The sequence below is a fragment of the Coturnix japonica genome, chromosome 17, assembly GCF_054131305.1.
Source record: "Coturnix japonica strain WE chromosome 17, WE-NBRP24, whole genome shotgun sequence".
NCBI lineage: Eukaryota > Metazoa > Chordata > Aves > Galliformes > Phasianidae > Coturnix > Coturnix japonica.
The window spans coordinates 102792-127439 of record NC_140679.1 but is presented as its reverse complement, the minus strand read 5'-3'; the positions used below and the strand labels follow the sequence as shown (position 1 = coordinate 127439).

General features: G+C 58.0%; 1 protein-coding gene across 2 annotated transcripts in view; it reads left to right on the top strand.

The window, feature by feature from the left end:
• LOC116652641 (CDP-diacylglycerol--inositol 3-phosphatidyltransferase-like) overlaps positions 1-21798 on the top strand; it is a 29203-nt gene extending 7405 nt beyond the window's left edge. Inside the window, exons 2-6 of one of the 2 annotated variants that reach the window (XM_085518198.1) lie at positions 2277-2411; positions 4796-4949; positions 7648-7729; positions 10138-10219; positions 20582-21798. In XM_085518198.1, coding sequence (XP_085374324.1) covers positions 2277-2411; positions 4796-4949; positions 7648-7729; positions 10138-10219; positions 20582-20709 — 581 coding nt within the window. In that variant the 3' untranslated portion in view covers positions 20710-21798. The remainder of the gene's footprint in view (positions 1-2276; positions 2412-4795; positions 4950-7647; positions 7730-10137; positions 10220-20581) is intronic. The other variant, XM_085518199.1, reaches the window with a different exon arrangement.
• The last annotated feature ends 2850 nt before the right edge of the window (positions 21799-24648 follow it).

Sequence of the window (24648 nt, the reverse complement as noted above, 5' to 3'; positions counted from 1 at the left end):
TCTCTATGGGTCCCTATGGGGTCCCTATGGGGTCTGTATGGATCTTTATGGGGTCTCTATGGGTCTCTATGGGGTCCCTATGGGTCTCTGTTTATCCCTATGGGTCTCTATGGGGTTCTGTGGGTCTCAATGGGTCTCTATGGGGCACAATATGTCCCTATGTGTCTCTATGGGGCACAATAGGGTTCTATGGGGCTCTATAGGACCCAATGGGGTTCTATGGGGTCCTGATCTATGGGTCTGCCCCATATATCAGGCTACATCCGCGTTGTGCTGTCGGCCGTGTCGTTCCTATTGATGCCCCACTCCCCTGTTCCTGCTGCTGTGTGCTATGGGCTCAGCGCCGCCATGGGCACCTATGGGCTCTATGGGTCCCTATGGGTCCCTATGGGTCCCTATGTGTCCCTATGTGTCTCTATGTGTCCCTATGGGGTCTCTATGGGTCCCTATGTGTCTCTATGGGTCCCTATGTGTCCCTATGTGTCCCTATGGGTCTCTATGGGGTCCCTATGGGTCCCTATGGGTCTCTATGGGTCACTATGTGTCCCTATTGGTCCCTATGGGTCCCTATGGGTCTCTATGGGTCCCTATGGGTCCCTATGGGTCCCTATGTGTCCATATGTGTCTCTATGGGGTCTCTATGGGTCCCTATGGGGTTCCTATGGGGTCTGTATGGATCTTTATGGGGTCTCAATGTGTCCCTATGGGGTCCCTATGGGTCTCTATGGGTCCCTATGGGTCTCAGTGTGTCCCTATGTGTCCCTATGGGTCCCTATGGGTCCCTATGTGTCCCTATGGGGTCTCTATGGGTCCCTATGGGTCTCTATGGGTCCCTATGTGTCCCTATGGGTCTCTATGGGGTCTATTCATCCCTATGGGTCCCTATGTGTCCCTATGGGTCTCTATGGGTCCCAATGGGTCCCACTGGGGTCAATGTGTCCCTATGGGTCTCTATGGGGTCTCTATGGGTCCCTATGTGTCCCTGTGTGTCCCTATGTGTCCCTATGGGGTCTATAGGTCTCAGTGGGTCTCTATGGGTCTCTATGGGGTCTCTATGGGGTCTATGTAGCTCTATGGGTCTCTATGGGTTCCTGTGGGGTCTCTATGGGTCCCTATGGGTCTCTATGGGTCCCTATTGGTCCCTATGGGGTCTCTATGTGTCTCTATGGGTCCCTATGGGGTCTCTGTGCATCTCTATGGGTCTCTATCAATCTCTATGGGTCTCTATAGGTCTCTATGGGGTTCTATGGGGCACAATGGTTCTGTATGGGGTCCCTATGGGTCTCAGTGTGTCCCTATGTGTCCCCATATATCAGGCTACATCCGCGTTGTGCTGTCAGCCGTGTCGTTCCTATTGATGCCCCACTCCCCCATCCCCGCTGCTGTGTGTTATGGGCTCAGCGCCGCCATGGGCACCTATGGGCTCTATGGGGCCCTATGGGGCTCTATGGGTCCCTATGGGGGCTCTATGGTTCCCTATGGGTCTCTATGGGGTTCTATGGGGTTCTATGTGTCTCTATGGGTCCCTATGGGTTTCTATGGGTCTCTATGGGTCCCTATGGGTCTCTATGGGTCCCTATGGGTCTCTATGGGGTTCTATGGTTCTCTATGGGGCTCTATTGGGTCCTATAGGGCACAATGGGTCTCTATGGGTCCCTATGGGTCTCTGTGGGTCCCTATGTGTCTCTATGGGTCCCTATGGGTCTCTATGGGTTCTCTATGGGGTCTCTATGGGTCCCTATGGGTCTCTATGGGTCCCTATGTGTCTCTATGGGGCACAATAGGGTTCTATGGGGCTCTATAGGACCCAATGGGGTTCTATGGGTCCTGATCTATGGGTCTGCCCCATATATCAGGCTATATCCGTGTGCTGCTGTCGTCGCTGTCGTTCCTATTGATGCCCCACTCCCCCATCCCCGCTGCTGTGTGCTATGGGCTCAGCGCCGCCATGGGCACCTATGGGCTCTATGGGGCTCTATGGGGTTCTATGTGTCTCTATGGGTCTCTATGGGTCTCTATGTGTCCCTATGGGTCTCTATGGGTCTCTTTGGGTCCCTATGGGGTCTCTATGGGTCCCTATGTGTCTCTATGGGGCTCTATGGGGTTCTATGGGGTTCTATGGGACACTATAGGGTTCTATGGGACACTATAGGGTTCTATGGGGTCCTTATGTGTCCCTATGGGGCTCTATGGGGTTCTATGGGGGTCTATGGGGCTCTATAGGACCCAATGGGGTCTCTATGGGTCCTGATCTATGGGTCTGCCCCATATATCAGGCTATATCCGCGTTGTGCTGTCAGCCGTGTCGTTCCTATTGATGCCCCACTCCCCTGTTCCTGCTGCTGTGTGCTATGGGCTCAGCGCCGCCATGGACGCCGTGGATGGATTGGCCGCAAGGTGGCTCAATCAAGGTAAGTGGGCGGGACTTCCTGTTTGGGGGCACTTCCGGTGGGCGGGACTTCCTGTTATGGGCACTTCCTTTTATGGGGGGCACTTCCTGTTCTGGGGCACTTCCGGTGGGCGGGACTTCCTGTTATGGGCACTTCCTGTTTTGGGGCACTTCCTGTTTTGGGGCACTTCCTGTTTTGGGGCACTTCCTGTTCTGGGCACTTCCTGTTATGGAGCACTTCCGGTGGGCGGGACTTCCTGTTCTGGGCACTTCCTTTTCTGGGCACTTCCTGTTATGGGGCACTTCCGGTGGGCGGGACTTCCTGTTATGGGGCACTTCCTGTTTTGGGGCACTTCCTGTTTTGGGGCACTTCCTGTTTTGGGGCACTTCCTGTTATGGGGCACTTCCGGTGGGCGGGACTTCCTGTTCTGGGCACTTCCTTTTATGGGGCACTTCCTGTTATGGGGCACTTCCGGTGGGCGGGACTTCCTGTTCTGGGCACTTCCTGTTATGGGGCACTTCCTGTTTGGTAGACTTCTGGTTGGGACCCTATGACCCCACAACCTTTGACCCCACATTGACCTTTTGACCCCACATTGACCTCTGCCCCCTAGGTTCCCGGCCATGTTGGACAACCCCATGACCCCACAACCCCATTGACCCCACAACCCCATAACCCCATGACCTTGTGACCCCGTGACCCCATGACCCCCCAACCTTTGACCCCACGACCCCACGACCCCATAACCTCTGACCTCAGGTTGACCTTTACCCCCTAGGCTCCCGTGTGGGCGCCATGTTGGACATGCTGACAGACCCCACACATCCAATGACCCCATGACCCCACAACCCCATGACCCCATGACCTTGTGACCTCATGACCTCATGACCCTTGACCTTTGCCCTTTACCCTTTAGGCTCCCGGTTGGGCGCCATGTTGGACATGCTGATGTTAACCTATGACCCCCCAACCCCATTGACCCTACAACCTTTGACCTCATGGCCCCATAACCCTTGACCCCAGGTTGACCTTTACCCTTTAGGCTCCCGTGTGGGCGCCATGTTGGACATGCTGATGGACCCCACAACCCCATGACCCCATGACCTTGTGACCCTTGACCCCACGACCCCATGACCTCATGACCCTTGACCCCACATTGCCCTTTGACCCCTAGGCTCCCGGTTGGGCGCCATGTTGGACATGCTGACCGACCCCACAACCCCATTGACCCCATGACCCCACAACCTTTGACCCCTCAACCCCATGACCCTTGACCCCACATTGCCCTTTGACCCCTAGGCTCCCGTGTGGGCGCCATGTTGGACATGCTGACAGACCCCATGACTCCCCTTTGACCCCATTGACCCCACAACCTTTGACCCCACAACCCCATGACCCCATAACCTTGTGACCCCATGACCTCATGACCCTTGACCCCACATTGCCCTTTGACCCCTAGGCTCCCGGTTGGGCGCCATGTTGGACATGCTGACAGACCCCATTGACCCCACGACCCCATAACCCCATGACCTTGTGACCCCATGACCCCTCAACCTTTCACCCCAAGACCCCATAACCTTTGACCTTCCTTGACCTCTGACCCCACATTGCCCTTTGACCCCCTAGGCTCCTGTGTGGGCGCCATGTTGGACATGCTGACAGACCCCACAACCCCATGACCCCATGACCTTGTGACCCCATAACCTTTCACCCCATGACCCCATAACCTTGTGACCCCATGACCTCATGACCCTTGACCTTTACCCTTTGACCCCTAGGCTCCCGTGTGGGCGCCATGTTGGACATGCTGACGGATCCCACACATCCTACGACCCCATTGACCCCATGACCCCGTGACCCCATAACCTTTCACCCCATGACCCCACAACCTTTGACCTCATGACCTCATGACCCTTGACCTTTGCCCTTTACCCTTTAGGCTCCCGTGTGGGCGCCATGTTGGACATGCTGACTGACCCCACGACCCCAGGCCCTCGAACCCCATTGACCCCATAACCTTTGACCCCACAACCCCATGACCCCATAACCTTTGACCTCATGACCTCATGACCCTTGACCTTTGCCCTTTACCCCCTAGGCTCCCGGTTGGGCGCCATGTTGGACATGCTGACGGACCCCACAACCCCATTGACCCCACAACCCCATGACCCCATAACCTTTCACCCCATGACCCCATAACCTTTGACCTCATGACCTCATGACCCTTGACCTTTACCCTTTGACCCCTAGGCTCCCGTGTGGGCGCCATGTTGGACATGCTGACAGACCCCATGACTCCCCTTTGACCCCATTGACCCCACAACCTTTGACCCCACAACCCCATGACCCCATAACCTTTGACCCCTCAGCCCCATGACCCTTGACCTTTACCCTTTGACCCCTAGGCTCCCGGTTGGGCGCCATGTTGGACATGCTGACTGACCGCTGCTCGTTGCTGTGCCTGCAGCTCAACCTGGCCCTGTTGTATCCAATGGCCGCCCCCGTCCTACAGCTCAGCCTCTGCCTCGACGTCGCCAGCCATTGGCTGCACATGCACACGTGGGCGGGGCTTAGGGGGGAAAGGGAGGAGCTGATTGGACGGCTGGGAGGGCAAGGGGGAGCTGATTGGATGGCTGGGAGGGCGGGGGGGAGCTGATTGGATGGGGGACAATGGGTGGGAGGGGCTTAGGGATGGGCATGAGTGGGCGGGGCATTCAAATGAGGGAGCAGCTATTGGCTGTTCATGGTCAAGTGGGCGGAGCTTAGTGGTGGTGGGCGGGGCTAATGGAGTGGGAGGGGCATGCAAATGAGGGAGCAGCCACTGGCTGTTCATGGTCAAGTGGGCGGGGCTTAGCAATGGGGGCGGGGCTAATGGAGTGGGCGGGGCATTCAAATTAGGGAGCAGCCATTGGCTCTCTGGGTAGATGTGGGCGGAGCTTAATGGTGGTGGGCGGGGCTAAAGGAGGGGGCGGTGCTTAATGGGACACAATGGAGGTTGGGGTATTCAAATGAGAGGCTTCTCATTGGCTGGATTGGCAGAAGTGGGCGGGGCTAAGCTATGGGGGCGGGGCTAGTGGAGTGGGCGGGGCTTAATGGGCATGAGTGGGACCCAATGGAGCTCTATGGGGTTCTATGGGGCTCTATGGGGCACAATAGGGTTCTATGGGGCACTATGGGGTTCTATGGGGCTCTATGGGGCACAATAGGGTTCTATGGGGCACTATGTTGTTCTATTGGGGCACTATGGGGTTCTATGGAGCTCTATGGGGCTCTATGGGGCACTATGGAGCTCTGTGGGGCTCTATGGGGCACTATGGGGCACAATAGGGTTCTATGGGGCTCTGTGGGGTTCTGTGGGGCACTATGGGGTTCTATGGAGCTCTATGGGGCTCTGTGGGGCACAATGGGGTTCTATGGGGCACTATGGGGTTCTATGGGGCTCTATGGGGCACAATGGAGTTCTATGGAGCTCTATGGGGCACAGTAGGGTTCTATGGGGCTCTATGGGGCACTGTGGGGTTCTATGGGGCTCAATGGGGCACAATGGGGTTCTGTGGAGCTCTATGGGGCACTATGGGGTTTTATGGAGCTCTATGGGTTTCTATGGGGGTCTATGGGGTTGTATTGAGGCTCTATGGGGTATATATGGGGCTCTATGGGGTTCTATGGGGTCTCTATGTGGTCTATGGGATCTCTATGGGGTCTCTATGGGGCTCTGTGGGGTCTGTGGGGCTCTATGAGGGTTCTATGGGGCTCTGTGGGGTTCTGTGGGACACTATGGGGTTCTATGGAGCTTTATGGGGCTCTATGGGGCACAATAGGGTTCTATGGAGCTCTGTGGGGCTCTATGGGGCACAATGGGGTTCTATGGGGCACTATGGGGTTCTATGGGGCTCTATGGGGCACAATGGAGTTCTATGGAGCTCTATGGGGCACAATAGGGTTCTATGGGGTTCTATGGGGCTCAGTAGGGTTCTATGGGGTTCTATGGGGCACAATGGGGTTCTGTGGAGCTCTATGGGGCACAATGGGGTTCTGTGGGGCTCTATGGGGTACAATAGGGTTCTATGGGACCCTATGGGGCACTATGGGGTTCTATGGAGCTCTATGGGGTTCTATGGGGTTCTATGGAGCTCTATGGGTTTCTATGGGGGTCTATGGGGTTGTATTGAGGCTCTATGGGGTATATATGGGGGTCTATGGGGTTCTATGGGGTCTCTATGGGGTCTATGGGATCTATATGGGGTCTCTATGGGGCTCTGTGGGGTCTGTGGGGCTCTATGAGGGTTCTATGGGGCTCTGTGGGGTTCTGTGGGGCACTATGGGGTTCTATGGAGCTCTATGGGGCTCTATGGGGCACAATGGGGTTCTATGGGGCACTATGGGGTTCTATGGGGCACAATGGAGTTCTATGGAGCTCTATGGGGCACAATAGGGTTCTATGGGGCTCTATGGGGCACTGTGGGGTTCTATGGGGCTCAATGGGGCACAATGGGGTTCTATGGGGCACTATGGGGTTCTATGGGGCTCTATGGGGCACAATGGAGTTCTATGGAGCTCTATGGGGCACAATAGGGTTCTATGGGGCTCTATGGGGCACTGTGGGGTTCTATGGGGCTCAATGGGGCACAATGGGGTTCTATGGGGCTCTATGGGGCACAATAGGGTTCTATGGGGCACTATGGGGTTCTATGGAGCTCTATGGGGCACTATGGGGTTCTATGGGGCTCAATGGGGCACTATGGGGTTATCTGGGGCTCTATCGGGCACAATAGGGTTCTATGGGGCTCTGTGGGGTTCTGTGGGGCACTATGGGGTTCTATGGAGCTCTGTGGGGCTCTATGGGGCACAATGGGGTTCTATGGGGCACTATGGGGTTCTATGGGGCTCTATGGGGCACAATGGGGTTCTATGGGGCTCTATGGGGCACAATGGAGTTCTATGGAGCTCTATGGGGCACAATAGGGTTCTATGGGGCTCTATGGGGCACTGTGGGGTTCTATGGGGCTCAATGGGGCACAGTGGGGTTCTATGGAGCTCTATGGGGCACAGTGGGGTTCTATGGGACACTATGGGCTCTATGGGGCACAATGGGGTTCTATGGGGCTCTATGGGGTACAATAGGGTTCTATGGGGTTCTATGGAGCTCTATGGGGTTCTATGGGGCTCAATAGGTTTCTATGGGGTTCTATGGGGCACTATGGGGTTCTATGGGGTTCTAATTAGGCTCCGCCCCCTCCCCTATTTGTTCCTATAGGGCCGTATTGGAAGGGGCCGAGAGCCATAAGAATGTGGGGCAGGAGGGGAACCGGCTGCTGCAGCTCTACTATGGGAACAGGGTACGTGTGGGGCTGGGGATATGGGGCAGCTATGGGGCAGGAGAGGGCAGATATGGGGCTGGGGGGCAGATATGGGGCAGGAGAGGGCAGATATGGGGCAGATATGTGGAGAGGGGGCAGTTATGGGGCTGGAAAGGGCAGATATGGGGTTAGGGGGTCAGATATGGGGTGAGGGTGGCAGATATGGGGCAGCTATGGGGCAGAAAAGGGCAGCTATGGGGCAGGGGAGGGCAGATATGGGGTTAGGGGGGCAGATATGGGGCAGGAGAGGGCAGATATGAGGCTGGGAGGGCAGATATGGGGCTGGAAAGGGCAGCTAGGGGGCAGGAGAGGGCAGATATGGGGTTAGGGGGCAGATATGGGGTTAGGGGGCAGCTATGGGGCAGGAGAGGGCAGATATGGGGCTGGAGGGGGGGGTGTGGGGGGCTGTGGGGCAGCTATGGGGCAGGAGAGGGCAGATATGGGGCTGGAGGGGGAAGATATGGGGCAAGGGGAGCAGCTATGGGGCAGAAGGAATGGTTATGGGGCAGGAGAGGGAAGATATGGGGCAGAAAAGGGCAGATATGGGGCAGGAGAGGGCAGATATGGGGTTAGGGGGCAGATATGGGGCAGGAGAGGGCAGATATGGGGCAGGAGAGGGAAGATATGGGGCAGAAAAGGGCAGATATGGGGCAGGAGAGGGCAGATATGGGGTTAGGGGGCAGTTATGGGGCAGGGGAGGTACATGTGGGGCAGGAATAATGGCTATAGGGCTGGGTAGGGCAGTTATGGGGCAGGGTGGGTCAGTTATGGGGCAGGAGAGGGCAGCTATGGGACAAGGGGAGCAACTATGGGGCAGATGAAGGCAAATATGGGGCAGAATAGGAACTTATGGGGCAGAATAGGAACTTATGGGGCAGGAATCATGGCTATAGGGCTGGGTAGGGCAGTTATGGGGCAGGGTGGGGCAGTTATGGGGCAGGAGAGGGCAGCTATGGGGCAAGGGGAGCAGCTATGGGGCAGATGAAGGTAAATATGGGGCAGAATAGGAACTTATGGGGCAGAATAGGAACTTATGGGGCAGGAATCATGGCTATAGGGCTGGGTAGTGCAGTTATGGGGCAGGGTGGGTCAGTTATGGGGCAGGAGAGGGCAGCTATGGGGCAAGGGGGGGTTGGGGGGCAGCTATGGGGCAGGAGAGGGCAGCTATGGGGCAAGGGGAGCAACTATGGGGCAGATGAAGGCAAATATGGGGCAGAATAGGAACTTATGGGGCAGGAATCATGGCTATAGGGCTGGGTAGGGCAGTTATGGGGCAGGGTGGGGCAGTTATGGGGCAGTTATGGGGCAGGAAAGGGCAGATATGGGGTTAGGGGGCAGTTGTGGGGCAGATGAAGGCAAATATGGGGCAGAATAGGAACTTATGGGGCAGAATAGGAACTTATGGGGCAGAATAGGAACTTATGGGGCAGGAATCATGGCTATAGGGCTGGGTAGTGCAGTTATGGGGCAGGGTGGGGCAGTTATGGGGCAGTTATGGGGCAGGAAAGGGCAGATATGGGGTTAGGGGGCAGTTATGGGGCAGATGAAGGCAAATATGGGGCAGAATAGGAACTTATGGGGCAGAATAGGAACTTATGGGGCAGGAATCATGGCTATAGGGCTGGGTAGGGCAGTTATGGGGCAGGGTGGGGCAGTTATGGGGCAGGACAGGGCAGATATGGGGCAAGGGAAGCAGCTATGGGGTAGATGAAGGTAAATATGGGGCAGAATAGGAACTTATGGGGCAGGAATCATGGCTATAGGGCTGGGTAGTGCAGTTATGGGGCAGGGTGGGTCAGTTATGGGGCAGGAGAGGGCAGATATGCGGCAAGGGGGGTTTGGGGGACAGCTATGGGGCAGGAGAGGGCAGCTATGGGGCAAGGGGAGCAGCTATGGGGCAGATGAAGGTAAATATGGGGCAGAATAGGAACTTATGGGGCAGAATAGGAACTTATGGGGCAGGAATCATGGCTATAGGGCTGGGTAGTGCAGTTATGGGGCAGGATGTTTCAGTTATGGGGCAGGACAGGGCAGCTATGGGGCAAGGGGAGCAGCTATGGGGCAGATGAAGGCAAATATGGGGCAGAATAGGAACTTATGGGGCAGAATAGGAACTTATGGGGCAGGAATCATGGCTATAGGGCTGGGTAGGTCAGTTATGGGGCAGGGTGGGGCAGTTATGGGGCAGGAAAGGGCAGATATGGGGCAAGGGGAGCAGCTATGGGGCAGATGAAGGTAAATATGGGGCAGAATAGGAACTTATGGGGCAGAATAGGAACTTATGGGGCAGGAATCATGGCTATAGGGCTGGGTAGGGCAGTTATGGGTCAGGGTGGGTCAGTTATGGGGCAGCCCCATAGATTTCCCACCCCCTTTTTGCCCCATAGGCGCTGCTGTTCACATTGTGTGCTGCCAACGAGGGATTCTTCTGCTGCCTCTACTTGGAGTATTTCTATGGGGGGCTATGGGGTGAGTGGGGGGCTATGGGGGGCTATGGGGTAATGGGGGGCTATGGGGTGAGTGGGGGGCTATGGGGGGCTATGGGGTAATGGGGGGCTATGGGGTGAGTGGGGGGCTATGGGGTGAGTGGGGGGCTATGGGGTAATGGGGGGCTATGGGGTGAGTGGGGGGCTATGGGGTGAGTGGGGGGCTATGGGGTAATGGGGGGCTATGGGGTGAGTGGGGGGCTATGGGGTAATGGGGGGCTATGGGGTGAGTGGGGGGCTATGGGGTGAGTGGGGGGCTATGGGGTGAGTGGGGGGCTATGGGGTAATGGGGGGCTATGGGGTGAGTGGGGGGCTATGGGGTGAGTGGGGGGCTATGGGGTAATGGGGGGCTATGGGGTGAGTGGGGGGCTATGGGGTAATGGGGGGCTATGGGGTAATGGGGGGCTATGGGGGCTATGGGGGGCTATGGGGTAATGGGGGGCTATGGGGTGATTGGGGGGCTATGGGGTAATGGGGTGAATGGGGGGCTATGGGGTGAATGGGGGGCTATGGGGTCAATGGGGTCTTATGGGGTTTATGGGGTAATGGGGGGCTATGGGGGGCTATAGGGTAATGGGGGGCTATGGGGTTTATGGGGTAATGGGGGGCTATGGGGTGAGTGGGGGGCTATGGGGTAATGGGGGGCTATGGGGCTATTGGGGGCTATGGGGTAATGGGGGGCTATGGGGCTATGGGGTCTATGGGGTAATGGGGGGCTATGGGGTGAGTGGGGGGCTATGGGGTGAGTGGGGGGCTATGGGGTGAGTGGGGGGCTATGGGGTAATGGGGGGCTATGGGGTGAGTGGGGGGCTATGGGGTGAGTGGGGGGCTATGGGGTAATGGGGGGCTATGGGGTGAGTGGGGGGCTATGGGGTAATGGGGGGCTATGGGGTGAGTGGGGGGCTATGGGGTGAGTGGGGGGCTATGGGGTGAGTGGGGGGCTATGGGGTAATGGGGGGCTATGGGGTGAGTGGGGGGCTATGGGGTAATGGGGGGCTATGGGGTAATGGGGGGCTATGGGGGCTATGGGGGGCTATGGGGTAATGGGGGGCTATGGGGTGATTGGGGGGCTATGGGGTAATGGGGTGAATGGGGGGCTATGGGGTGAATGGGGGGCTATGGGGTCAATGGGGTCTTATGGGGTTTATGGGGTAATGGGGGGCAATGGGGGGCTATAGGGTAATGGGGGGCTATGGGGTTTATGGGGTAATGGGGGGCTATGGGGTGAGTGGGGGGCTATGGGGTAATGGGGGGCTATGGGGCTATTGGGGGCTATGGGGTAATGGGGGGCTATGGGGCTATGGGGTCTATGGGGTAATGGGGGGCTATGGGGTGAGTGAGGGGCTATGGGGCTATTGGGGGCTATGGGGTAATGGGGGGCTATGGGGCTATGGGGTCTATGGGGTAATGGGGGGCTATGGGGTGAGTGGGGGGCTATGGGGCTATGGGGGGCTATGGGGTAATGGGGGGCTATGGGGTTTATGGGGTAATGGGGGGCTATGGGGTGAGTGGGGGGCTATGGGGTAATGGGGGGCTATGGGGTGAATGGGGGGCTATGGGGTGAATGGGGGGCTATGGGGTTATTGGGGGCTATGGGGGGCTATGGGGTAATGGGGGCCTATGGGGTGAGTGGGGGGCTATGGGGTTATTGGGGGCTATGGGGGGCTATGGGGTAATGGGGGGCTATGGGGGGCTATGGGGTAATGGGGGGCTATGGGCTGAGTGGGGGGCTATGGGGGGCTATGGGGTGAATGGGGGGCTATGGGGTAATGGGGGGCTATGGGGGGCTATGGGGTAATGGGGGGCTATGGGGCTATGGGGGGCTATGGGGCTATTGGGGGCTATGGGGTAATGGGGGGCTATGGGGTTTATGGGGTAATGGGGGGCAATGGGGTGAGTGGGGGGCTATGGGGTAATGGGGGGCTATGGGGGGCTATGGGGTAATGGGGGGCTATGGGGTGAGTGGGGGGCTATGGGGTCAATGGGGGTCTATGGGGTGAATGGGGGGCTATGGGGTAATGGGGGGCTATGGGGCTATGGGGGGCTATGGGGTAATGGGGGGCTATGGGGCTATGGGGGGCTATGGGGTGAGTGGGGGGCTATGGGGTGAGTGGGGGGCTATGGGGTAATGGGGGGCTATGGGGTCAATGGGGGGCTATGGGGTGAGTGGGGGGCTATGGGGTGAATGGGGGGCTATGGGGTGAGTGGGGGGCTATGGGGTCAATGGGGGGCTATGGGGCTATGGGGGGCTATGGGGTAATGGGGGGCTATGGGGTGAGTGGGGGGCTATGGGGTTATTGGGGGCTATGGGGGGCTATGGGGTAATGGGGGGCTATGGGGGGCTATGGGGTAATGGGGGGCTATGGGCTGAGTGGGGGGCTATGGGGGGCTATGGGGTGAATGGGGGGCTATGGGGTAATGGGGGGCTATGGGGGGCTATGGGGTAATGGGGGGCTATGGGGCTATGGGGGGCTATGGGGCTATTGGGGGCTATGGGGTAATGGGGGGCTATGGGGTTTATGGGGTAATGGGGGGCAATGGGGTGAGTGGGGGGCTATGGGGTAATGGGGGGCTATGGGGGGCTATGGGGTAATGGGGGGCTATGGGGTGAGTGGGGGGCTATGGGGTCAATGGGGGTCTATGGGGTGAATGGGGGGCTATGGGGTAATGGGGGGCTATGGGGCTATGGGGGGCTATGGGGTAATGGGGGGCTATGGGGTGAGTGGGGGGCTATGGGGTCAATGGGGGGCTATGGGGCTATGGGGGGCTATGGGGTAATGGGGGGCTATGGGGTGAGTGGGGGGCTATGGGGTTATTGGGGGCTATGGGGGGCTATGGGGTAATGGGGGGCTATGGGGGGCTATGGGGTAATGGGGGGCTATGGGCTGAGTGGGGGGCTATGGGGGGCTATGGGGTGAATGGGGGGCTATGGGGTAATGGGGGGCTATGGGGGGCTATGGGGTAATGGGGGGCTATGGGGCTATGGGGGGCTATGGGGCTATTGGGGGCTATGGGGTAATGGGGGGCTATGGGGTTTATGGGGTAATGGGGGGCAATGGGGTGAGTGGGGGGCTATGGGGTAATGGGGGGCTATGGGGGGCTATGGGGTAATGGGGGGCTATGGGGTGAGTGGGGGGCTATGGGGTCAATGGGGGTCTATGGGGTGAATGGGGGGCTATGGGGTAATGGGGGGCTATGGGGCTATGGGGGGCTATGGGGTAATGGGGGGCTATGGGGTGAGTGGGGGGCTATGGGGTGAGTGGGGGGCTATGGGGTAATGGGGGGCTATGGGGTAATGGGGGGCTATGGGGTGAATGGGGGGCTATGGGGTGAGTGGGGGGTTATGGGGTAATGGGGGGCTATGGGGTGAGTGGGGGGCTATGGGGTAATGGGGGGCTATGGGGTAATGGGGGGTTATGGGGTAATGGGGGGCTATGGGGGGCTATGGGGCTATGGGGGGCTATGGGGTGAGTGGGGGGCTATGGGGTGAGTGGGGGGCTATGGGGTAATGGGGGGCTATGGGGTAATGGGGGGCTATGGGGCTATGGGGGGCTATGGGGTGAGTGGGGGGCTATGGGGTGAGTGGGGGGCTATGGGGTAATGGGGGGCTATGGGGTGAGTGGGGGGCTATGGGGGGCTATGGGGTAATGGGGGGCTATGGGGCAATAGGGGGCTATGGGGCTATGGGGGGCTTTGGGGTACTGGGGGGCTATGGGGTAATGGGGGGCTATGGGGCTATTGGGGGCTATGGGGTAATGGGGGGCTATGGGGCTATTGGGGGCTATGGGGTAATGGGGGGCTATGGGGTAATGGGGGGCTATGGGGTAATGGGGGGCTATGGGGTTATTGGGGGCTATGGGGGGCTATGGGGTAATGGGGGGCTATGGGGTTTATGGGGTAATGGGGGGCTATGGGGTGAATGGGGGGCTATGGTGTCAATGGGGGTCTATGGGGTGAATGGGGGGCTATGGGGTAATGGGGGGCTATGGGGCTATGGGGTTTATGGGGTAATGGGGGGCAATGGGGTGAGTGGGGGGCTATGGGGTAATGGGGGGCTATGGGGGGCTATGGGGTAATGGGGGGCTATGGGGTGAGTGGGGGGCTATGGGGTCAATGGGGGTCTATGGGGTGAATGGGGGGCTATGGGGTAATGGGGGGCTATGGGGCTATGGGGGGCTATGGGGTAATGGGGGGCTATGGGGTGAGTGGGGGGCTATGGGGTTTATGGGGTAATGGGGGGCTATGGGGTAATGGGGGGCTATGGGGCTATTGGGGGGCTATGGGGTGAATGGGGGGCTATGGGGTTATTGGGGTCTTATGGGGTTTATGGGGTAATGGGGGGCTATGGGGGGCTATAGGGTAATGGGGGGCTATGGGGTTTATGGGGTAATGGGGGGCTATGGGGTAATGGGGGGCTATGGGGTGAATGGGGGGCTATGGGGTAATGGGGGGCTATGGGGTGAGTGGGGGGTTATGGGGTAATGGGAGGCTATGGGGGGCTATGGGGTAATGGGGGGTATGGGGTAATGGGGGGCTATGGGGTGAGTGGGGGGCTATGGGGGGCTATGGGGTGAATGGGGGGCTATGGGGGGCTATGGGGTGAATGGGGGGCTATGGGGTAATGGGGGGCTATGGGGGGCTATGGGGTAATGGGGGGCTATGGGGTGAGTGGGGGGCTATGGGGGGCTATGGGGGGCTATGGGGTGAATGGGGGGCTATGGGGTAATGGGGGGCTATGGGGGGCTATGGGGTAATGGGGGGCTATGGGGTAATGGGGGGCTATGGGGGGCTATGGGGTGAATGGGGGGCTATGGGGTGAGTGGGGGGCTATGGGGTCAATGGGGGGCTATGGGGTGAGTGGGGGGCTATGGGGTGAATGGTGTCTTATGGGGTTTATGGGGTAATGGGGGGCTATGGGGGCTATAGGGTAATGGGGGGCTATGGGGTTTATGGGGTAATGGGGGGCTATGGGGTAATGGGGGGCTATGGGGTGAATGGGGGGCTATGGGGTAATGGGGGGCTATGGGGTTTATGGGGTAATGGGGGGCTATGGGGTGAGTGGGGGGCTATGGGGTCAATGGGGTCTATGGGGTAATGGGGGGCTATGGGGTAATGGGGGGCTATGGGGTTATTGGGGGCTATGGAGTAATGGGGGGCTATGGGGTAATGGGGGGCTATGGGGTCAGTGGGGGGCTATGGGGGTTTATGGGGTAATGGGGGGTTATAGGGCTATGGGGGGCTATGGGGTCAGTGGGGGGCTATGGGGTCAATGGGGTCTATAGGGGGCTATGGGGTTTATGGGGTAATGGGGGGCTATGGGGCAATAGGGGTCTATGGGGTGAATGGGGGGCTATGGGGTAATGGGGGGCTATGGGGCTATGGGGGGCTATGGGGTGAGTGGGGGGCTATGGGGTCAATGGGGTCTATGGGGCTATGGGGGGCTATGGGGTAATGGGGGGCTATGGGGTAATGGGGGGCTATGGGGTTAGTGGGGGGCTATGGGGTGAATGGGGGGCTATGGGGTAATGGGGGGCTATGGGGGGCTATGGGGTAATGGGGGGCTATGGGGTTTATGGGGTAATGGGGGGCTATGGGGTGAGTGGGGGGCTATGGGGTCAATGGGGGTCTATGGGGTGAATGGGGGGCTATGGGGTAATGGGGGGCTATGGGGCTATGGGGGGCTATGGGGTAATGGGGGGCTATGGGGTGAGTGGGGGGCTATGGGGTTATTGGGGTAATGGGGGGCTATGGGGTGAGTGGGGGGCTATGGGGTGAGTGGGGGGCTATGGGGTCAATGGGGTCTTATGGGGTTTATGGGGTAATGGGGGGCTATGGGGGGCTATAGGGTAATGGGGGGCTATGGGGCTATGGGGTGAGTGGGGGGCTATGGGGTAATGGGGGGCTATGGGGTGAGTGGGGGGCTATGGGGGGCTATGGGGTAATGGGGGGCTATGGGGTGAGTGGGGGGCTATGGGGTTTATGGGGTAATGGGGGGCTATGGGGTAATGGGGGGCTATGGGGCTATGGGGGGCTATGGGGTAATGGGGGGCTATGGGGCTATTGGGGGCTATGGGGTGAGTGGGGGGCTATGGGGTAATGGGGGGCTATGGGGCTATTGGGGGCTATGGGGTGAATGGGGGGCTATGGGGTGAATGGGGGGCTATGGGGTTATTGGGGGCTATGGGGTTTATGGGGTAATGGGGGGCTATGGGGTGAGTGGGGGTCTATGGGGTCAATGGGGGCCTATGGGGTGAATGGGGGCCTATGGGGCTATTGGGGGCTATGGGGCTATGGGGGGCTATGGGGTAATGGGGGGCTATGGGGTCAGTGGGGGGCTATGGGGTCAATGGGGGTCTATGGGGTGAATGGGGGGCTATGGGGTAATGGGGGGCTATAGGGTGAGTGGGGGGCTATGGGGTAATGGGGGGCTATGGGGTGAGTGGGGGGCTATGGGGGGCTATGAGGTAATGGGGGGCTATAGGGTTTATGGAGTAATGGGGGGCTATGGGGTAATGGGGGTCTATGGGGCTATTGGGGGCTATGGGGTGAATGGGGGGCTATGGGGTTATTGGGGGCTATGGGGTTTATGGGGTAATGGGGGGCTATGGGGTGAGTGGGGGGCTATGGGGTGAGTGGGGGGCTATGGGGTGAATGGGGGGCTATGGGGTAATGGGGGGCTATGGGGTAATGGGGGGCTATGGGGTGAATGGGGGGCTATGGGGTTATTGGGGGCTATGGGGGGCTATGAGGTAATGGGGGGCTATGGGGTTTATGGGGTAATGGGGGGCTATGGGGTAATGGGGGGCTATGGGGGGCTATGGGGTAATGGGGGGCTATGGGGTGAGTGGGGGGCTATGGGGTCAATGGGGTCTTATGGGGTTTATGGGGTAATGGGGGGCTATGGAAGGCTATAGGGTAATGGGGGGCTATGGGGTTTATGGGGTGAGTGGGGGGCTATGGGGTAATGGGGGGCTATGGGGTGAATGGGGGGTTATGGGGGGCTATGGGGTGAGTGGGGGGCTATGGGGTCAATGGGGGGCTATGGGGTAATGGGGGGCTATGGGGCTATGTGGTGAGTGGGGGGCTATGGGGTCAATGGGGTCTTATGGGGTTTATGGGGTAATGGGGGGCTATGGGGGGCTATAGGGTAATGGGGGGCTATGGGGGGCTATAGGGTAATGGGGGGCTATGGGGGGCTATGGGGCTATGGGGGGCTATGGGGTAATGGGGGGCTATGGGGGGCTATGGGGTAATGGGGGGCTATGGGGCTATGGGGTGAATGGGGGGCTATGGGGTGAATGGGGGGCTATGGGGTAATGGGGGGCTATGGGGTGAGTGGGGGGCTATGGGGTAATGGGGGGCTATGGGGTTATTGGGGGCTATGGGGTTTATGGGGTAATGGGGGGCTATGGGGTGAGTGGGGGGCTATGGGGTCAATGGGGTGCTATGGGGCAATAGGGGGCTATGGGGTGAGTGGGGGGCTATGGGGGGCTATGGGGTAATGGGGGGCTATGGGGTGAATGGGGGGCTATGGGGTCAATGGGGGGCTATGGGGTTATTGGGGGCTATGGGGGGCTATGGGGTAATGGGGGGCTATGGGGTGAGTGGGGGGCTATGGGGGGCTATGGGGTAATGGGGGGCTATGGGGTGAGTGGGGGGCTATGGGGTCAATGGGGGGCTATGGGGCAATAGGGGGCTATGGGGTGAATGGGGGGCTATGGGGTTTATGGGGTAATGGGGGGCTATGGGGTGAGTGGGGGGCTATGGGGTAATGGGGGGCTATGGGGGCTATGGGGGGCTATGGGGTAATGGGGGGCTATAGGGTTTATGGAGTAATGGGGGGCTATGGGGTGAATGGGGGGCTATGGGGTTTATGGGGTAATGGGGGGCTATGGGGTAATGGGGGGCTATGGGGTTATTGGGGTCTATGGGGGGCTATGGGGTAATGGGGGGCTATGGGGTGAATGGGGGGCTATGGGGTAATGGGGGGCTATGGGGTGAGTGGGGGGCTATGGGGTAATGGAGGGCTATGAGGTGAGTGGGGGGCTATGGGGTGAGTGGGGGGCTATGGGGTAATGGGGGGCTATGGGGTGAGTGGGGGGCTATGGGGGGCTATGGGGTAATGGGGGGCTATGGGGTAATGGGGGGCTATGGGGTGAGTGGGGGGCTATGGGGTAATGGGGGGCTATGGGGTAATGGGGGGCTGTGGGGTAATGGGGGGCTATGGGGTGAGTGGGGGGCTATGGGGTAATGGGGGGCTATGGGGGGCTATGGGGTAATGGGGGGCTATGGGGTAATGGGGGGCTATGGGGTGAGTGGGGGGCTATGGGGGGCTATGGGGTAATGGGGGGCTATGGGGTGAGTGGGGGGCTATGGGGGGCTATGGGGTAATGGGGGGCTATGGGGTAATGGGGGGCTATGGGGTGAGTGGGGGGCTATGGGGTCAATGGGGTCTATGGGGGTCTATGGCGGGTTATGGGGCTCTATGGGGTTCTATGGGGCTGTATAGTGTCTATGGGGGGCTATGGGGTGAGTGGGGTCTTATGGGGTCAATGGGGTCTATGGGGGGCTATAGGGGGCTATGGGGCTCTATGGGGTCTGTAGATTTCTATGGGTCTCTGTGGGACTCTATGGGGCTCTATGAGACTCTATGGGGCTCTATGGGATTCTGTGGGACTCTATGGGGTTTATGAGGCTCTATGGGGTCTATGGGGCTGTCTATGGGGCTCTATGGGGTCTATGGGGTTCTATGGGTCTTTATGGGGCTCTATTGGTCTCTATGGGCCTCTATGGGGCTCTATGGGGTTCTATGGGGCTCTATGGGGTCTATGGGGGGGCTATGGGGCTGTATGGCATTCTATGAGGCTCTATGGGATTCTGTGGGACTCTATGGGGTCTATGGGGTTCTATGGGGTCTATGGGGCTCTATGGGATTCTATGGGACTCTATGGGGTCTATGGGGGGGCTATGGGGCTGTATGGCATTCTATAGGGCTCTATGGGGTCTGTGGGGTTCTATGGGGTCTATGAGGCTCTATGGGGCTCTATGGGTCTCTATGGGGTTCTATGGGGTCCCTATGAGGCTCTATGGGAATCTATGGGGTCTATGGGTCTCTATGGGGTCTATGGGGCTCTATGGGTCGCTATGGGACTCTATGGGTCTCTATGGGGCTCTATGGGGTCTATGGGGCTCTATGGGGTGAGTGGGGGGCTATGGGGGGCTATGGGGTGAATGGGGGGCTGTGGGGGGTTCTATGGGGCGGTAAGGGGTTCTGTGGGGCTCTATGGGATTCTATGGGACTCTATGGGTCTCTATGGGGTCTATGGGTCTCTATGGGGTCTATGGGTCTCTATGGGGATCTATGGGGTTCTATGGGGTACTATGGGGTCTGTAGATTTCTATGGGGATCTATGGGTCTCTCAATGGGACTGTATGGGATCTATGGGACTCTATGGGTCTCTATGGGGTCCCTATGGGGCTCTATGGGAATCTATGGGGTCTATGGGTCTCTATGGGGTCTATGGGACTCTATGGGGCTCTATGGGTCTCTATGGGGTCTATGGGAATTTATGGCGCTCTATGGGGCTCTATGGGTCTCTATGGGGTCTATGGGGCTCTATGGGGATCTATGCGTCTCTATGGGGCTCTATGGGGTTCTATGGGACTCTATGGGTCTCTATGGGTCTCTATGGAGTTCTATGGCGTCCCTATTGGGCTCTATGGGAATCTATGGGGTCTATGGGTCTCTATGGGGTCTATGGGGCTCTATGGGTTGCTATGGGGCTCTATGGGACTCTATGGGCTCTATGGGTTTCTATGGGTTTCTATGGGGTTCTATGGGGTCCCTATGGGGCTCTATGGGGCTCTATGAGGTCTATGGGGCTCTATGGGGTCTATGGGGTCTATGGGGCTCTATGGGTTGCTATGGGGCTCTATGGGACTCTATGGGCTCTATGGGTTTCTATGGGTTTCTATGGGGTTCTATGGGGTCCCTATGGGGCTCTATGGGGCTCTATGGGGTCTATGGGGCTCTATGGGGTCTATGGGGTCTATGGGTCTCTATGGGGTTCTGTGGGACTCTATGGGATTCTGTGGGGCTCTATGGGGTCTATGGGGCTCTATGGGTTTCTATGGGGATCTATGGGACTGTATGGGATCTATGGGGCTCTATGGGGTTCTATGGGGCTCTATGGGGCTCTATGGGTTGCTATGGGGCTCTTTGGGAATCTATGGGGCTCTATGGGTCTCTATGGGAGTCTATAGGGTTCTATATGGGTTCTATGAGCCCCTATACCCTATTGACCTATTACCCTTTATCCCCTTTAACCCCCCCCCCCCCCAATAGCCCTCATTACTATGCGCAAAGCCCTGCTCCCATTGGCTGTTCTGAAGGCGCTGCTCAACGCCCTGCAGCTGATAGAAGCCGCGAAGCGATTGGCCGCCATCGACATACGGGAACGCAAGGGGCATTAAGCCACGCCCCCTTCATTAGGCCACGCCTCCTTCATTAAGTATAATGGGACTCAATGGACACATAGGCCACGCCCCCTCCATTAAGCCACGCCCCCATAGGCCACGCTCTCACCCCATTGGCCACCATTGACATAATGGGACTCAATGGACCCATAGGCCACGCCCCTTCATTAAGCCACGCCCCCTCCATTAAGCCCCGCCCCTTTGTTAGGCCACGCCCCCCATAGGCCACGCCCCCACCCCATTGGCCGCCATTGACATAATGGGACTCAATGGACCCATAGGCCACGCCCCCCTCATTAAGCCACGCCCACTTCATTAAGCCACGCCCCCATAGGCCACGCCCCCACCCCATTGGCCGCCATTGACATAAAGGAACTCAATGGACCCATAGGCCACGCCCACATTAGGCCACGCCCCCACCCCATTGGCCGCCATTGACATAATGGGACTCAATGGACCCATAGGCCACGCCCCCTCCATCAAGCCACGCCCCCTTCATTAAGCCACGCCCCCACCCTCACCCCATTGGCCGCCATTGACATAATGGGAATCAATGGAGCCATAGGCCACGCCCCCTTCATTAAGCCACGCCCCCCCATAAGCCACGCCCCCACCCCATTGGCCGCCATTGACATAATGGAACTCAATGGACCCATAGGCCACGCCCCCTTCATTAAGCCACGCCCCCTTCATTAAGCCACGCCCCCACCCCATAGGCCGCCATTGACATAATGTAACTCAATGGACCCATAGGCCACGCCCCCTTCGTCAAGCCACGCCCCCTCCATTAAGCCACGCCACCTTCATTAAGCCACGCCCCCCATAGGCCACACCCCCATCCCATTGGCCACCATTGACATAATGGAACTCAATGGACCCATAGGCCACGCCCCCTTCATTAAGCCACGACCCCTCCATTAAGCCCCGCCCCCTTTCTGCCCTGCCCTCTTCCCATTGGCCGCAGCACTCCATAAGCCCCGCCCACTTTCCTCTCAACCAATCACAGCCCGCCGGGACCAATCAGGCCACGCCCACCGCCCCCGTGGCCACGCCCCCTAATGAATAAAGGCTGTGGAGGTCACGTGACTTTGGATATAGGGGTCTCTATGGGGTTTCTATGGAGTCTATGGGGTCTATGGGGTCTATGGGGCTTCTATGGGGTCTATGGGGTTTCTATGGGGTTTCTATGGGGTCTATGGGTCTCTATGGGGTCTATGGGGCTGTATGGGCTGTCTATGGGACTCTATGGGGTCTATGGAGTCTATGGGGTTTCTATGGGGTCTATGGGGTTTCTATGGGGTCTATGGGGCTCCATGGGGTCTATGTGTTCTATGGGGCTCTATGGGGTGTCTATGGGGCTCTATGGGTCTCTATGGGGCTCTATGGTGTTCTATGGCGTGTCTATGGGGTTTCTATGAGGTCTATGGGGTCTCTGGGGTTTCTATGGGGTCTATGGGGCTCTATGGGGTCTATGGGGTCTATGGAGCTCTATGGGGTGTCTATGAGGCTCTAAGGGGTCTATGGGGTCTCTATGTGGTCTATGGGGTTTCTATGGGGTCTATGGGGTCTATGGGGTTTCTATGGGGTCTATGGGGTCTATGGGGCTCTATGGGGTGTCTATGGGGTCTATGAGGTCTATGGGGTCTCTATGGGGTCTATGGGGGTCTATGGGTCTCTATGGGGTTTCTATGGGGTCTATGGGGTCTCTATGTGGTTCTATGGGGTTTCTATGGGGTCTATGGGGTCTTTGGGGCTCTATGGGGTCTATGGGGGCTCTATGGGGTCTATGGGGCTCTATGGGGTGTCTATGAGGCTCTAAGGGGCTCTATGGGGCTCTATGGGGTCTATGGGGTTTCTATGGGGTTTCTATGGGGTCTATGGGTCTCTATGGGGTCTATGGGGGATCTATGGGGTTTCTATGGGTTCTATGGAGCTCTATGGGTTCTTTATGGGGCTCTATGGGGCTCTATGGGTTTTCTATGGGGTTCTATGGGGCTCTATGGGGTGTCTATGGGGCTCTATGGGGTCTATGGGGTTTCTATGGGCACTATGGGGTCTATGGGGTCTATGGGGGTCTATGGGGTCTATGGGGTCTATGGGGTTTTATGGGCACTATGGGGTCTATGGGGTTCTATGGGGTCTATGGGGTTCTATGGGGCCTATGAGGTCTATGGGGTCTCTATGGGGTCTATGGGGTTTCTATGGGGTTTCTATGGGCTCTTTGGGGTCTATGGGGCTCTATGGGGTTTATGGGGTGTCTATGGGGCACTATGGGGCTCTATGGGGTCTCTATGGGGCTCTATGGGGTTTATGGGGCTCTATGGGGTTTCTATGGGGTTTATGGGGCTCTATGGGGTTATGGGGCTCTATGGAATCTATGGGATCTCTATGGGGTCTCTATGGTGTCTGGGGTCTCTATGGGGCTCTATGACGCTCTATGGGGTCCCTATGGGGTCCCTATGGGGTTATGGGGTCTCTAAGGCATCTATGGGGCTCTATGGGGTTCTATGCGGTCTCTATGGGGCTCTATGTGGTCTCTATGGGTCTCTATGGGGCTCTATGGGGCTCTATGGTGTCTATGGGGCTCTATGGGGTCTATGGGGTTTCTATGGGGCTCTATGGAGTCTGTGGGGCTCTATAGGGCACTATGGGGTCAGAACCGCCCCAAATGGGTCCATAGAACCACACTTATGGGTCAGAACCAGCTTTATTGGGTCAGAACCACCCCTTTGGACCCATAGAACCACACTTATGGGTCAGAACCGGCCCATAGGAGCCCAAATGGGCCCATAGGAGCCCACTTATGGGTCAGAACCACCTTTATTGGGTCAGAACCACCCACTTATGGGTCAGAACCGGCCCAAATGAGCCCATAGAACCACACTTATGGGTCAGAACCACCTTTATTGGGTCAGAACCGGCCCATAGGAGCCCATAGGAGCCCACTTATGGGTCAGAACCACCTTTATTGGGTCAGAACCAGCCCATAGGAGCCCATAGGAGCCCACTTATGGGTCAGAACCTCCCATTATGGGTCAGAACCGGCCCATAGGAGCCCATAGGAGCCCACTTATGGGTCAGAACCGGCCCAAATGAGCCCATAGAACCACACTTATGGGTCAGAACCAGCTTTATTGGGTCAGAACCAGCCACTTATGGGTCAGAACCACCCCAGAACCACCCCATAGGAGCCCAAATGGGCCCATAGGAGCCCACTTATGGGTCAGAACCGGCCCAAATGAGCCCATAGAACCACACTTATGGGTCAGAACCACCTTTATTGGGTCAGAACCAGCCCATAGGAGCCCATAGGAGCCCACTTATGGGTCAGAACCGGCCCAAATGAGCCCATAGAACCACACTTATGGGTCAGAACCACCTTTATTGGGTCAGAACCACCCACTTATGGGTCAGAACCGGCCCAAATGAGCCCATAGAACCACACTTATGGGTCAGAACCACCTTTATTGGGTCAGAACCACCCACTTATGGGTCAGAACCGGCCCAAATGAGCCCATAGAACCACACTTATGGGTCAGAACCACCTTTATTGGGTCAGAACCACCCACTTATGGGTCAGAACCGGCCCAAATGAGCCCATAGAACCACACTTATGGGTCAGAACCACCTTTATTGGGTCAGAACCACCCACTTATGGGTCAGAACCGGCCCAAAGGAGCCCATAGAACCACACTTATGGGTCAGAACCACCTTTATTGGGTCAGAACCACCCACTTATGGGTCAGAACCGCCCCAGAACCGCCCCATAGGAGCCCAAATGGGCCCATAGGAGCCCACTTATGGGTCAGAACCGGCCCAAATGAGCCCATAGGAGCCCATAGAACCACACTTATGGGTCAGAACCACCTTTATTGGGTCAGAACCGCCCGAGAACCAGCCTAAATGAGCCCAAATGGGCCCATAGGAGCCCACTTA